The sequence below is a fragment of the Canis lupus genome, chromosome 37 (assembly GCF_003254725.2).
Source record: "Canis lupus dingo isolate Sandy chromosome 37, ASM325472v2, whole genome shotgun sequence".
NCBI classification, from domain to species: domain Eukaryota; kingdom Metazoa; phylum Chordata; class Mammalia; order Carnivora; family Canidae; genus Canis; species Canis lupus.
In genome coordinates this window covers 23776909-23793102 of record NC_064279.1, presented here as the reverse complement: position 1 = coordinate 23793102, position 16194 = coordinate 23776909, and the positions used below count along the sequence as shown (strand labels likewise).

At 47.5% G+C, this 16194-nt stretch overlaps 1 protein-coding gene across 5 annotated transcripts in view; it reads right to left on the bottom strand.

Annotated features, from left to right (window-relative positions):
* SMARCAL1 (SWI/SNF related, matrix associated, actin dependent regulator of chromatin, subfamily a like 1) overlaps positions 1-16194 on the bottom strand; it is a 60423-nt gene that overhangs the window by 30676 nt on the left and 13553 nt on the right. For all 5 annotated transcript variants that reach the window (XR_003134664.3, XM_049106742.1, XM_025442190.3 and 2 more), the window contains 4 exons: positions 13342-13528; positions 9968-10118; positions 8212-8370; positions 4608-4673 (listed from right to left, as the gene is read on the bottom strand). Coding sequence is in view for 4 of the 5 variants with exons in the window: in XM_049106742.1 (XP_048962699.1) it covers positions 4608-4673; positions 8212-8370; positions 9968-10118; positions 13342-13528 (563 nt within the window). In the remaining variant the exon portion in view is untranslated. The remainder of the gene's footprint in view (positions 1-4607; positions 4674-8211; positions 8371-9967; positions 10119-13341; positions 13529-16194) is intronic.

The following is a 16194-nucleotide window of genomic DNA, read 5'->3' as shown; positions in this document are numbered from 1 at the left end:
ACCCTCCACCTCGGAGAGCCTCCAATTTAGAAAAACAGAAATGAATAAAACTAGGTACATCAACACTAAACTGAACACTTCAGAGTCAACTCCTCCGGCTAACGAAAGAGAATGGCACCCAAGAAACCCATAGTGGAGCAACGTAAAAAAATAATTTCTTTGTGATGTCTGAGAGAAATTTTGTCATAGGAACAGACACTGCAGGGGCAGATCACCTTCAAAGACCGAAGTACCATACGTCATGGCCAAAGCCTGGCTAAAAATCCATCAAAAGGGAACAAATCTATTATGATAGATTTATACAATACTCTTTGTAAGAATGAGGCCGAGTCATCTGAAATGAGGTGGGATGATTTCTAAGACATACTATTATGAGAAAAAAGGTAGGAGCAAAACAGTGGTTGTACAACACTCTAGGGAGGGAGGAAAGAAACACACGCGCCCATGCTTACCTCAGCACAGACTAAATTTTACAAGTAAACCTGAGAGTCTGGTAACTCTGGCTACCTTTGGGGACAGAAATCAAGGAGTCAGGGGCCCAGAGGTGGGAGAGTTACTTTTCACCATACACACTTTTGAATATATCATCTACTTAAACTCCTTTAATGAGAAAGGAAAAAGAAAAAGCTCATATATTTTAGGCCACTACTCTCACCTCATCTAACCAATCCACAGAAATGTAAAAGGAGGGGCACCTGGGTGGTTCAGTGGTTGAGCGTCTGCCTTCGGCTCAGGTCATGAACCTGGGGTCCTGGGATGGAGTCCTACATCAGACTCCCTGCATGGAGCCTGCTTCTCCCTCTGCCTGTGTCTCTGCCTCTCTCTCTGTGTCTCTCATGAATAAATACATAAAAATCTTAAAAAAAAAAAAAAAAAAAGTAAAAGGACTCTACTCACAGAAAAAGAGAAATTGCTATTTATTAGGGAGGGATGGTGGGATTCTGAGGGCTTTTTCCCTCTAAAGAAATAATTGAACATTGGTCTGACAATAAAAAGCACTATAAATCAAAGACAAACTCAAACACATACCTCACTGCTTTAAAGCAAGAGATTGACAACCTTCAAGTTAGAGTCTCATGGAAAGGACTGTGGGATTCGGGTCAAGCGGGAATAAAGACGGTTATGCCTGGCCACACTGGCCTTCAGAAGCAACCACTGAAAAGTGAAATTTTGACCCAGTAACTCTGTGTAGGAATTTGTCCTAACAGGTCAAAGTACACAAGGTACAAGTACATGATGATGGTCACTTGCAGAATTATCTCTAAGAGCAAAACGATGTCCAACAGTAAGGGTTAAATTATGGGATGCGCCCATATGCCAGAAGGATCTAGAGTCATTAAAAATTATGACTTTGCCCTACAACGGACGTGTTAACGGTGGTTTTTCTCTGTTGAAGGGAATTAAGGTGATTCGAATCTTGTTCTTTTAGCTTTCTGTCTTGCCTTCTTTAACACATGTGTACATCAAAAATATAACTACCTTGCTTAGTCACTCAAACCAATAGTGCTGTGGGGGAAGAAAGATGTCACACTTCCTAGGGAATAACGACACCAGTTTTCTACAACCTAAGCCACACTCGCCCCGCGTGTGCCTGCTGTCACTGCTCATGTTCCCCACATTTCTGGGAAACGATCTGACGTGGCTATCTCACAGACTGTAGAATATAACCTAATTACCTATCATGCACGTTTGCCGAACGTGTCTCGAGATATTAATTATGAGACTACAGTTCTAGGAGATGTGCTGGTTAGAGGAACAATCAAGTGGTACTAAATTAGGCCCTTACGTGGCTTTTCAAAGGCATATTTTAGTTCTTTCAATTTTCCTCTTGTTCTGAAAATACTTAGATTCACCTTCTTGGAGTATCTAGATCAGTGGTTCTGATCAGAGATGGGGAGGAGTGATCTGCTCCTCCCAGGGCATGTTTGCCAACGAATGGAGGTAATTTCGGTTGTCACCACTGGTGGGATCAACTGGCAATTAGTGTGTAGAGGCCAGGGATGCCACAAAACCTCCTACGGCACACACAGGACGGCTCTGCACAGCAAAGAATGACCCAGCCCAAAGTGTCAGTAGTGCTGAGACTGAGAGACTCTCATCTAGATGAAAATACAGCAGAGGGATGAAAGGTCATAATGAAAGTGCATAATGCCTCAGCCCCACCTCCAAACTTACCACCAGTCCAGAATCCTGTGAAGTCAACATTACAGATAAGAGGGACTTCAAGACCCTTCCACAAACAGCAGGCTATGTTTGTGGGTCCTATCTTTAAGTGTTAACTCATCCAAGTTCTATAGCAAACGCAAAGTAATCTATACTAGTTAACAGCTTAAATATTTCTCTTAAATGTGTCAATTTGAAATATCCCCATACTAAAGATAGAAATACTGCTTTAGGGCAACCCTGGTGGCTCAGTGGTTTAGCGCAGCCTTCAGCCCAGGAAGTGATCCTGGAGACCTGGGATTGAGTCCCGCATTGGGCTCCCTGCATGGAGCCTGCTTCTCCCTTTGCCTGTGTCTCTGCCTCTCTCTCTCTCTCTGTCTCTCATGATTAAATAAATAAAATCTTTAAAAAAAAAAAAAAAAAAAAAAGATTTAAATACTGTTTTAAAAGGTCTGGCCCAGAAGCATATATTTTGGAAACAAGTATGTAGTCCAGCTTGCCTTGCTGGGCAACAACTGCATGAACAAGATGGTTGCTCAGAAGCTTTCCTACTGGGGAGCCTGTGTGGCCTCAGTTAAGTGTCTGCCTTCTGCTCAGGTCATAATCCCCGGGTCCTGGGGATCAGGTCCTGGGATGGAGCCCTGCATCGGTGGTTGCGTGCTTCTCCCTCTCCCTCTGCCCCTCCCCCTGCTCATGCTCTCTTTTTCGCTCTCAAATAAATAAAGAAAACTTTTTTTCCCATCTTCTTTAAAAAGAAGTGTTCCTACTGTACCTGCAATGATACAGCCTATCTATTGCACAGCTTCTTCTAAGCAATCAGGAGCACAGATTTAATCCTAACACATACCTCACTGCTCTAAAGCAAGAGATTGACAACCTTCAAGTTAGAGTCTCGTGGAAAGGACTGTGGGATTCGGGTCAAGCGGGAATAAAGACGGTTATGCCTGGCCACACTGGCCTTCAGAAGCAACCATTGAAAAGTGAAATTTTGACCCAGTAACTCTGTGTAGGAATTTGTCCTAGTATTAGGACATTACAGTATGGCTGTAATACGAGAACCGCAGTACAAAAGATCTGTTAACATGTTTCAAAAGAAAACATATTGCAGCTTCCCAAAAGAAGGGTCATTGCTCTGGGAAAAAACATTTAAGTGTGTCCATAAATATTTATAGGTAATGTGAGCAGAGGATCAGGATTTTTAAGTTTGGAGCACAGGGCATAATCCTGCTTTGGAAGACACATCCTGTTACTTATTATTCTTAAGACAAAACAAAACTTGAAATGAGCAGGCAGTTGTGCTTTATGAGGAGTTGGAAAAATTAAGTTAATTTTCTAATGTTAGGATGCCTGGGTGTCTCAGCGGTTGAGCATCTGCCTTAGGCCCGGCGTGACCCCAGGGTCCTGGGATCTAGTCCCACATCGGGCTCCCTGCATGGAGCCAGCTTCTCCCTCTGCCTGTGTCTCTGCCTCTCTCTGTGTCTTTCATAAATAAATAAAATTAAAACAAAAAAATTTCTCAAGTGTTAATAAGTTTCACCAACATTTAGCATATTTGTTTTCCCTAGTTTAAGTACATTTAAAGCTTCCTTTTAAGCAACAAACGCTGCAGTTGGAAAGTGCTGGCACAACACAAAGGCTGCTTTAATAAAGCACAAGACAAACATATACTTTTGTTTGCTCAGTCTACATAAACCAAAGTAGATTCTCCCCTGTGGGAGATTTCTATCTGGTTATAAGAGAAAAAGCTACTTCCTAATAGTACTAGTTTCCCCCAATATTAAAAAAAGCTCACCATAGAAAAATGGAAGGAAATTTGGGGGCCTCCCACCGTCTGGGATAGGAGGGCTGGGAGTGTGGGCCAAGCTACACTATGTCCACATCCTGCCTGCTCTGAAGCCAGGGCTCAACCAGAGCGGTCAGGCCTCAGTTGAGACCATCAGAGTAAGGGGTGTGGATGGCTGACCCTCTCGTTAGCAAAACAGGCTTAGGGTGGCCACGGGAAAGGGCATCAGCTTAGAAGGCACACCTCAGCTTTCCCAATGCTTCTTGCGGATACCTGATGGCCTGGTCCCAAGCCTGGATGGTTCTTAGCACCATGAGAGCTCTGCCCGACCAGTGACTGAGAAGACAGGCGGTTTCTCCTGAGCTGTTCAGAGGGCATGCTGCTGGCGGCTCCCCTCTGCCTTGTCCAGGAGCCTGAGGAGGACCTACAGAGCAGTCCCCATCCAGCCTGTGACCTTCAATATTCAATAGGCCTTTATCTTTGCGAGACAGAAATGATTGCCTCAAGCATCAGTTCCTTAGCAGAAGTTAGAGAAAAATGAGCCTGGCACTGGAGGCCTACCTTCAAAGGCCGATGTCAATGCCTGGACCCTGTGCAAGATACAGCAGGACCCCAAGGCCGAGTGCGCTCAAGCTCCCAGCCTATTCTCCACAGGACTCACCTTAAGGAGGGGCATGGCTGCGCGGCAGCGGGCAGTCTTTATATTCTTGAGGAAGTGAGACTCATCCTGAAAAGAAACAGTCACACAGGTGAACAAGGCCAAATCCTGAATGGAGACAGAGCCCATGTGAAGCTTGACCCTGGCACGGCATCACATTGAGGACGCCTCCCTTAGCAGTTTCTTGTTCAAGGAGACAGCTGTGGGCCTTGGTGAGGACCCAGATTCTGGTGCTGCTTCCCCACTGTATTCTGGGCGAGTCATCTTTTCAGGACAGTTTTCTAACTGTTAAGCAGGATTAGGGACTCTCTGCCCGGCTCCCCTCTCAGATGGCACTGAACGAACTGCAGAGGGGTGGTTTGCTGGTCAGCAAGACGCGCCTCACGTCTGCGCAGCGTGACGCCAGAGCGACTGTCAGGTTTACAACATGGAGTTTGATTTATTTATAGCTCTGCATTCTACGCATAAATAAACTAGAATATGTCCTATTTTCTGCTCATTTTTTAAAAAAAAATTTATCTTTTTTTAAGATTTATTTGGGAAAGAAAGAGTATGCAAGGGGGGAAGGGCAGAAGGGGAGGGAGAGAGAAACTCAAGCAGATTCCATGCTGAGTATGGAGCCCGATGCAGGGCTCGATCTTACGACCCTAAAAGAAGACCTGAGCCGAAAACAAGACTGTGCCACCCGATGCCCCAAAGATATTACTTTTAAGTAATCTCTACACCCAACATGGGGTGCAAACTCAAAATCAAGAGTCACATGCTCTACCAACTGAGCCAGTCAGGTACCCATATCGTATTTTCTAAAGGCAAATGAGTAACAATACAACCTTAGTATCTGGGGCAGAAATTTCTATTTTGGTACACATTCAAATTACTTGCTACATACCTGAGCACCCACGGCTCTATAGTGCTAGTTTCTCCATAAATAGAATGGGTAAAACACCACTACCTAACTTGTCAGGTTGCTCTAAGTCTTACTGGGCTAGAACACACAAAAAGTCCTTCGAACAGTCCTGCCACTTAACTCAGCACTCAGTGGTATCGGCCACCCCACGATGGAGATCCCAGGGGATCCCGGCTCTATCTCCAGAGGTGATCTGTAAGAAACCTCCCGTTCCATTTCAGCTATGATGAACCAAAACAGACCTCAAAAGCACAATGGAGGGCAGTGCAAGATGAACCCACAAATGTCAGAGTATCTACTCCTGGAAACCCAGGGTGTAACACTCTTACTCCTGTCTGACGATGAGCCCACATGACAGCCAGGAAGGAAAGGGTTTACAGTGAGAAACAGCAGGAAGAACAGAGGATGCGGAAGGGAATGGATCCTTTCAACCAATGGGCTAAAATGTGCCATTATTATAACTAACCACAAGGAATGGCTTACAGGTGAATTCTCTTAGACATCTTAGAGCTGACACTTTATTCCTTCCTATAACGTTTCTCTGAAATCAGAAGACAAGGCTCTTAAATAACTGAAGACAAACCAACATGGGTGGTGAGCAGCTTGCCAAAAATCATATGGCACGTTGAAGTGTTGAGTCAGAAACAGAAGCACATGAATTCCAAAGCCAGATGCAGTCCAGCTTTGATCAATGACGCCCCATCCTGCTGGCTTCACGCCTGTGGGCAAATCACGGGACACCGCTCTCCTCGTCAGTTCCAGCAGTGGTGAAATGGGACATAATGTCTGCCTTAGGGGCCACTGGGACGATGGGCAATTACACCTAAGGTACCTGACACAGGAGAGCACTCAAGAAACGACGGCATTATTCTTCCTACATGCAGTAGAACCATCACCATCATCCCAGGATACTTCTTTTCATGTTTTCATTTCACATGTATACTAACAGTTTTTCAAAGCACACCTGAATTTGTGCCAAACCAAAATGACTCCCCCAAAGACTCATTATCCTTCCAGCTGTGGACACATATAAACATTTACGTTTCCTTACGCTAAGAATAAGAACATGGTACGGTTCTCACATCTGAGTCATGAGACTAGATCACTGAGGCCAGCAACTGTGTCTTCTTCCCTTCTCTGAGCTCCCAATACTTGGTTCACACAGCTGTGAAAGCACTAACGTGTATTCTAATTATCTACGCATGTTGTCTGTCCTGGGGGACTGTGGTATCTCGGAGCACGGGGTGAACTTTCCTCCACACCCTCAGTGCACAGCACTGTACAGGGTGTGGGGCTGGTGCTCAACAGTTGGCCAGACACGTGGATGAACGAGCCTCCCCCTACAGCCAGGCCCGTGCTGAGAAAGCCCCAGGCTCTGCTGCAATCGTGTTGACTTTTCTGGGCCTCTTCAAAAACGCATTCCTTTCTCTCCTTTCTAGCTAAGATATGCACTGCACATTCTGAGCATCAGGATTTGGGAAGCCACTGTCAGCAGAGGATTCTGTTTTTAAGAGAAGGAAAAATACCACGGGCTTTTAAAATTCACACGTCTGAATAAAGAACCTTTCGTGTCATCCAAAGGCACTGGGTTCCCATTTTTCCAAGAGGAAAAACCAGGATAAACCTCCACTGAAAATCATCCACTGTGCTCTGTGGCCCTGAACGTCTATTAGTGGTGACCTGTACCAGGGGTCGGGGGGCTGCATGCCTTTTCCTAATCTTTATTTGTAAGCCAGATGAATACCCTGAGTTCCGCCAGCTGGCTGCCACCAGGTCTCTCTGGACTTTCCTTACAGACGACTTGAGTAATGAAAAGAAGGGAAGCCAGTTAAATGAAAGATATGCTGTTATACCTGGGAGCAGAACTTGAGTAAAGCCTACTTAAGGAAAACAAAACAAAACAAAACAAAATTCAACTAGAGTGAAAAGTACAGCTGGCCCTTGGCGCAGGGGCTAGGGGTGCGCAGCCCCCCAACCTTGTGCAGTCAGAAGTCTGCATATACTTTTGATTCCCCCAAAATTTAACTCCTCACCCAGCAGCCTTACTGATAACTTAGTCAATTAGCACGTATTTTGTATGTTATAGGATTACTTACTGTATTCTTCCAAAAAAGTAAGCTAGAGAAAAAATTATGAAGAAAATCATAAGGAAAACACATTTATTGTACCGTGCCATATTTATTGAAAAAAAAAAAACCTTGCCTATGAGTGGGCCCATGCAGTTCAAACCCATGTTGTTCAAGGGTCAGCTGTACTTTCTTGGGGTGGGGGAAGAGGGAGTGTCTTTATATTGGTTGGGGAAAAAAACTTCCTATTTGAACTGTGTGCCTGAGCCACTTGGACAAGAGGGCACTGGATGAAGGTACATGCCATTGCTGTCCAGGCCGGCGGCCCAGATGTCCACGCTGGCCTCCAGTCATGACCTCACGCCGGAGAGACGGGCTGCAAACCCCCAGCTCAGGCCTATAAATGCCACTTTTCAAAGAGCTCCCCGGGAGATTCTAATATGCAGCCGGGGTGGAGAACTGCTATTTGAGATGAGTGTAATGTCGGTTTCCCACAAGATAAAGACAGTGATTTTCTATTCTCCTAGAAACAGAGGGAGGCTCCGGGAGATCACAGACATGAAAGTTCTCAGGGCTTTTAAGAAGAAAGTTTCCCCAGAGACGAAGTACTTAAAGACTTTGCCAAGTCACTTACGATGATGACAACTTTAAAAGGGGTTTTTAGCTGTTTTTCTAACTTGCTCAGAAGGTCAAAACTGACAATGTTGACCAAGCCAGCTGTCAGGCGGTCCTTGCCGGTCACCACGACATTGATGCGCTCCGGGCTCAGAGATGGCAGCCACCGAAGGAAGGCCTGGGGAGGACAGGGGAGAATGAAACCTGGGGGATGCGGCCCGCAGCGGCCAGCTGAGACCCCAGCCCGCCCACCAACGACACTCTCTCAGTGGACAACATGAATGCCCCCCAAGAAGCGAACTCGGCGCCTTTCTCTCCACATCCGCTGTATTTGCTGGTGCCCTTGGGCCCACGAACAGTGATCACCTCCTCTGCGCTCCTCCCATCCGCTCCTTCACTTTCCACTCACGACACTGGCTGCCTCTAAGCAGGTGCTTGTTGGCAGTCACTGTGGTGTCTGGATCTCAGGACTCAAATCTCCAACAGACGCTGCAAGTTTCTGCAGCGAGAGGATGACTCTTTCCAAGAGGAAGTTTATAAAGGAATTTTTAGCAATCCCGGTAGATACCGAAGATACTGATAATGACAAAGGTACGTATTGCCTGCTCTCTCCAGACATCGTGCCATCCCTAGCCCAAGCCAGGGCCTAGAGCCAATGCAAGGCCACCAGGTGCCCATTTATCAGTGGCTGGGTCCCCGGGCTCACATTCTGGTGATGGCAAGGCCTGGTTCTTCCTCCAGTTTCGGTCCTGCTCATAACTAAGTGACTACCTGATTCTTTTTTTTTTTTGAGATTTTCTGAGCGTGCTGTGGGAACCTAACACACACCAAATAAATATGTGTTCAACTGTTCGCTTCTGGAGGCAGGGGCGGAATTCAGGTCACAAGGACAGGGAAAAAAAAAATGAGGTATTGTTATGATGCACATTTTTACAGTTTTGCTTTCTCTTTAGCTGGAAGGGCATGGCCGGGCACCAGGCTGACCAGCTACAGGCAGAGTCGCCTCTTCTCCACAAGTGGCTCAGGTGGGGGCTTAGTAAGAAGCTAACATGTGAGGGGACAGACAGCTGCTGTGAGTAGCAGAGAGATGCGAAAAACTACAAACGGTGAATGAGGTCTCCTCTCTCCACCAAGTTTGCTTCTATGGGTGTTTATTGATCTCACAGGACAACTCTGACCCCTGGATTTATGATAAACAAAGCTCACGGCTGAACGCTAATAGTGTTCACGTCCGGTTCCTCAGACATAAAAGCACCTGGTTGACAGTGAGCATCCTGCCCACGCCACCATCTGCAGGGTAACAAACCCTGAGCCAACCACTCAGGAGATGCCCCTTCAAGGTCCTATAATGCTTCCAACTGCCAGTGAGCCTGCTGCTTCCCCTCACTGAGGTCCGGTCTGTCATCTGTAAGTGGGGTTAACGTTGACTCGCACAGCTGCTACAGGATTCAGGGAAATAAAGGAGGCAGTCATTTTGGAACATGAGGTGCTACAGATGAGGGGTGTTAGCGGCAGGGGCACACGAGGTGCTCAGGAAGCATCTGCTGCCAGATGGAGGCAAGTCTGAGCTCATAACGCCTCTTCCCTAAAGGTATAACCCGATTCTAGGTCAGAAAACCAGGCGCCTAGCCTCAGAAGGCCACCTCCTTCCTCTCCCTTCCTCCTTCAGCTGACCTGGGATCTTTTAAAGCTCCCCGGGCCCATCCCCAAGTTGTTATCTGATTGCTTTGATGCTGAGGACACTTCCTGAAAATCACCACACACAGAGAACTGACCTGCTCCCAGGTGAAGCGCACAGATGATGGTACCACCACCAGGAGCGGCCACTCCTTCTGGTAAAAGGCCGCAATGCAGATGGCTTGGATGGTCTTCCCCAGGCCCATGTCGTCAGCAAGCAGCAGGCGGCCTCTCTTCGCTATTGCAAAACTGAAAGCAGACGAGGGGAGGACAGTGGCATGGCACATCTATCGGGGGTGGTGGCTAACCCGCCATCAGGCCACCATGTAAAGCGATACGCGTCACTGGATGTGGGCCACTGCAGTATGCGCCACAGGCCCTGCTCCCCCAGAGAGAGAAGACAGGAGCCAATTAGGGGACGGCATTACAGTAATATTAGTAACACCGAAGAGTCAAAATAGGGACAATGTGGAATGGTGGTCAAAAGGCAGAGAGGCTCTAGAAGACGACCGGGTCACGGAAGCCAAGGGAGGAAGTTTCCAAGAGAGGCGGCCCCCTCAGCCCAGGGCAGATGAGACCTGGGACAGTAAGAGAGGGGCAGGCTGGCAAACAGCCCCTGAATAGGGGCTGAGAGGTCGGCCTGGAGGGGAAGGGAAGAAAGATGGTGGCATCAAAATCAGGTTTTCTCGAGGCCAGAGAGGACATTTATGCACAGGGGCGAAGAGAAGGAGCAGGCCATGACAGAGGACACCGCAGAAGCAGACAGGCCGAGGGGACAACAGTGCCAGGGTGTCTACCAGGGAGCACCAGCCTCAGCGGCTTCTCCTCCACCAGAGCCCTCAGGGTCCCTCAGGCCTCCAGTGTGACAACTCCTGCCGATGCGTTGGGAAGAAGGGCACGTTCTTCTACTCTCCGGATGCCCGACTGGCCTGGGGGGCATCCCAGGTCCATGCTTTGCAGCTGGAGTGATCTCACCCCCCACCCCTTGCCTCAGCCGTGAGATGGAAATAAAAGGCCCTGCCCAGAGGCTGTCGTCAGGGTTGAACAGAGTTCACGTGTAAAGAAGGCACTGACAGCAGTGCCTGGCACCTTCCTAAGTGCTGGGGAAGTGTTTCTCTTATAACCACTATTCCAGAAGAAGAGAAAAATAATCAAGATGAACACTAAAGACGACTTGCTTGACTCACAAATGAATCAGTGAAAAGGGAAAAGGATCCCAAGTGCCAGACGTCTGGTCTCTTGTTCCAAACACCAGCCCTCTTTCATCTGAATTCTGGAAAAACTGATTATTTGCTCAGAAACCTGCCAATAAGCCCATCATCAACTAGCTCTTTTTCTTTCCTTCTCACAGAGCCAACCAAGGCTGCAAGTCCAGCCTCTGATCGGCACTGGGTATGGCTGACGACCATTCCAGGCTGCATGGTCCTGAGTTGCCTGGAAGTGGCATTCCTGCCCTTCCAAAGCCAGCGCTCAGCAAAGGTGGAAAAGTGAGTGGCGCGTCTACAGGTGGCAAGAGCCAGCTTTCCCAGGCTAGGCAGACAACACACATCATGCCATGGCACCGCTCTACCCCTCAGCGGCCACGGTGGCCTACCAGGGGAGCAGCTTCCCCTCCACACCCCCCGGGGCCACGGCCACGATATGCATTCAGTGGCACAGAAGGGAGCCCAGTGAGGTGCCACCCCACTTCTCTGACAGATCTGGCCTCTTCTTGCCACACCTGCTTTGGTTAAATCTTCTGGACTACTTCCAGGTCCAACCCTCCACACAGATGGATGGGGAAGGCAAGGGTGAAAAGATTCATTTTTTTAACCTCACTTTTGAGTTTACAAAACTGACGGCCAGGGCGGCAGGGGCACCTAAGCAACAAGCCATGGAGAGGACCTGCTTCAGCCATTCACAACGTCCCTATGGTTTGGTCCATCCGGGCAATCTCAAAGCAGAACAGACCCTTGAATTTCGTGATCTTTCCTTTTGTCCCTGCCTTGAAGTAGCCCAACCAAGGAGCAAAGTGGCCAAAAATGGGAACACAGGAAACGCCTTCATAACAAAGAAACACAGAGCTGGTATAACACTCCTGCACTCCTCATCACAAAACATGGATTTCAGCTCCAGTTCCACTCCTGGAAGCTGAGTGGCTTCAGGCAGATGACTGCCTTCCTGGGTCACCTGTTAAAAGGGACCTTTTAGATATTAGAGGAACTGGATTTATACCAACGAGACTTTGCTCCCTAAATTTAAGGGTGTTTTCACTGTAGGTCTTATAAAACCAACATGGAACTGACAGCCCTTTTTCCTCAACACCAAAATCCTCCTCTTCAGAGAATGAAAGTCAAAATCTGGATTTAACTAGAAAGTTCTTGAGAAACGCTGCAAGTACCACTAGCGTTTCCGAGCCATAGGGAAAAAGATGGAAGCTACTGGCCAGGCTCTGGTTCTGGCACACAGAACCAGACAGATAACAAAGCGTGTGATCGAAGACAGATGGAACTGGGAGGGAAACCGAGGGAAAGGGTGTGAGCTGAGCTGGGGCCACGGGAAGGCGGGGAGGTGTGACTGTGCCCAAGCCGCAGAACACAATCCTGTCAGAGACAGCCTTTCCCAACCCTCAGGAGCAGGTGGCCTGTGGGCAGGCTGTCTCTCCGTTCACCGGGTCCCTTCCCCCGAGGCCATAGCCCCAACCACACGCCGAATGACAGATGAAGCTCTTACTGTCTCTGGACGGCCATCCCGACCGCCTCTTTCCTCTCCTTGACCTCCAGTATTTTCATTAAAAGGCAAGTTCAAACCTGTCATTTGGCCTCTCCCAAGAAGCTCTGGAGAACAGGACAGGTTACCACATGGGCTTCTCTTTTGTTTATAATAAGACCACCCTGACTTTCTTGGAAAACCCTCACCTCCCACTCTCAGTTCAAGTAACTCAGTGGGCGGGGGGCGGGGGGAGGAAGCTATCAGCTGGTGCCAGGGGTGGGCCTGTCACCCAGTCTCACCACTTAGACCCCCAGCCCCCAGGCCACAACGACTGGTCCCGGCATCGGTGCCAGATTTCAGGTCCCACAGCGTGGGGCCCACCAGGTAAGAGATGCTTCCATTGGTCTGCTAAACTGATGGACGCAAGCCCTGGCCGCCACACCTGAGCACAGCAGGCTGAGAACAACGCAAACTGAGGAGAAATCCGAGCCACCGGTGCGGAGACTTCTGATGAGATCTTTGGAGAGCCTTGGCTTTCTACCACACACACCGAACAACCTCTTTTCTTGAACCTGAGTTGGGTTTCTGCACACCTGCAATCCAGAGTCCTGATTAACTCATGGAATTTGAAATCATCAGGCTTTGCTTACAGCACACCTGGCTGTCTAATGCCCAGATGTATCGAAATGTCCAAGAGAGATGAGGGTTCTTAAAAGAGGGAGCATCTGAACCCAGTCTATACTGAATGATTGTGAGGCAAGGGGAAGACCGGAGAACCTACTTGACTCCTGCTCTCTGGAAGGGCAGCAGACTGGACACGAGCTTGGGGTCCACTCCAGAAAGGTCAGCCTCGGGGATGGGTTGTGTGAGGCAGGGAGACGTCTTCTCTAGCTGTGACGCGAACGCCAGGGTGAGGGTCTTGGGCAGAGGATCCAGCTGAACTTGTGGAAGGCAGCGCACCCTCTGGACTAGAAGGAAGGATAGACGTATGTGAACTGGAGGGATAGGCCCACGAGGGCTAAGGACAGTGAAGGGGCTTTGAAACATGGAGCTCAGTGGCTGGATTTCTGCCGTGTGCCACCTTCTCAAAAACATACCTGGAGAGAAAACCAAGGGTTGGCAGTTGTGTCCTGAGCAAGTACATAAACCCAGAGAGCTGGTTTCCCCGCTTTACTCCTAACTTTCTACAAATAAAGAGGGAGATCACTAACGCAAGATTGATCTTCTACACTACACAGACCCCAGGAAGAACTGCAAATGTTTCTGTGACTGATTTTTTAACCTAAAGCAATTAAAAAAAAATTACCTTAGGATTCTTGTTCAAATAAATAAGGACCCAAGTTCTTAAAAATCAGCCCAGAAAGACCCATAAAAAAGGCAAAACACAGAATGGATGAATCTCGTTTCCATTCTCTTGATGTTCTCTTTAGGTTTTGATGTTCGAGAGTCAACAACTTCACGTTACCAGCTGCTGATGAGCAAGGGACCGGTGCTGTGCTCTGTTCAGAGAAGCTGTGAGGCGTTTCCAAGAAGTATTAGGAGGATAGGCTGTTTACAAACAATAGCAATGACAAAGGACAGAGTCCACGCTAAGGCCGTGAGGCCACGATGTAATAAAATACAAGTGCCCCTGTACCCTTGTGACCCTCTCTGTAAGAGGACACTGACCTCCCCTTGAGAGGGGAGTTTTACGGCAGTGATGTCAGTGGTGAAGCAGCTGACAAATCCCTTGGGGTGGAGGGGACCTGAGAGCACCCCACATATCCCTGAAAGCAGGTGTTGGCAAGCTAACACCCGTGGGCGAAACCTGCCTATTTTTGTAAAGAAAGTGTAACGGGAACACAGCCGTGATCATTTGTTTACGAACTACCCAGGGCTGCTGGCTTGCCACTTGGGCAGATTTGAGTAGACAGGAGATGGCACAGCCCACAAATAACCTTGAGTCTTTACTATCTGGCCCTTTATAAAAACAATTTACCAACCTCTGCTAAGCTCAGATTCTAAACTAAGAGTGACCATTCCTCTAACTCTTTCAATTAAAGCTCGTATTTAGGGGTCTTTCCTTCCATCTGTGCAGTTCCAGACCCCCTCCTAACATAACGGATGGGGAAATCTCTCTTCCATTCATATCCATTACCTCAAGTGGGAAAAATTACTTGGTATCTCTATAAAATAAAAGCAAATTAATTTTAATGACTTCCCCTTTTGAAGGCATTTAGCCTCGCCTGACTTTAAAATTAAGAGGGTAAGAAAAAGCCCCTTTATTTGATAAAGGAAGAGAAAAAAAAATAAATCAGAGATCATACAAATAAAACAGGTAATTCTGGGGGTGAGAGAGAAACCAGTTAAAAATGAGACAACAGGCCTAGGCATCCTCGGTGGTAGGATGACCACCTATCTACTAATCATAGGCTGCTGTCCTATGGGTTGTAGCTTCCGAGATGTCCTTCCCTTTTACCATTTCCCTTTGAAAAACCTAATTGGAAGAATAACTACTGTTTGCAGATCTTTGGCTGCTCTTTATCTTTTACCTTTTCACAGGCACCCTGGGAATCCCTGTAACCCTCCAAAGAGGGTTGTTTTCAGGAACCTGGTAAAAGGAACTAAAGAAGAAATTGGGATATATTTCATTTCTAAGCAGTATTATTTGAAATCCTAAGGTTGCTGGTTCTGTATTCCATATGGCCATGTGTTTTCTCTGTATCCTCACAAGGTATTCCAAGGCTTTTGCCCCAGCATCAATCGGCTACCACTGCAAATATTGATCTGAACATGGAGGGCTGAGCCATCTCCTGCTACCTTAAATTGCTTTACATTCTCAATATATTTAAATCCCCATTTTGCGCTAAATGTATATACCAGTTATTTCTGGAAACAGTTTGCGTGAACAGAATCACCAGGATAAGAAATTAGGTAAGGTTGGCAGCTTTAATATAAAAGAGACTTCCATATTGATGGAAAAATACATTTTATGCCTCCAAATTAAATCTGAACATGCTGATTTCTGCACACTTCAGGCGACTGAGCACCCCACGTGCTTTCAGAAACCATTTTCATTTTAATCCTGGTGATCGCCAGCACTCAAATACCTGATGGAAGCTAAGAAAAGGCTGATGATCCGGCTGGTGTGAAATGTGGTGCTTTGTAAGCATTATGTTCTTTCAGCCGTTCAAGAGGAAAAATCAACCTCCACTCTGTCTCCCACCAACTACAGCCTCCATAATCCTATGCTGCTAGTTCAGCCAAGTGGCTCTGTTTCCGAGAAAGCCCTCCAGTTCACTGATGTCCTTTCCAGGTGCTGGAAGATGACAGGAATGTGCTGTCTGGCCTCATGAGTCATCTAGAAATCGTTTCTGTAAAAGAGCTCTTTGGCAGAATGCTACTGAGCCACACGGCAGAGAGATTTTAATGTTTTCAAATAGCAGCTGACAAGACAAGATCAGTGAGGGGGATGCAGAACCCTTCTGGACTGTGACAGCCCGGGGAAAACAAAAGGCCTTTTGCCAATTTCACTGTGGGCAACAGGCCTCAAGGCACTGAGAAAAGAGGGAGGAGGGATGCTCTGAGATTCACCTTATCTGGAGAAAATAATCGTCGCCACGTCATCAGTAAGCATTCGTATGCTCAGGTCTTA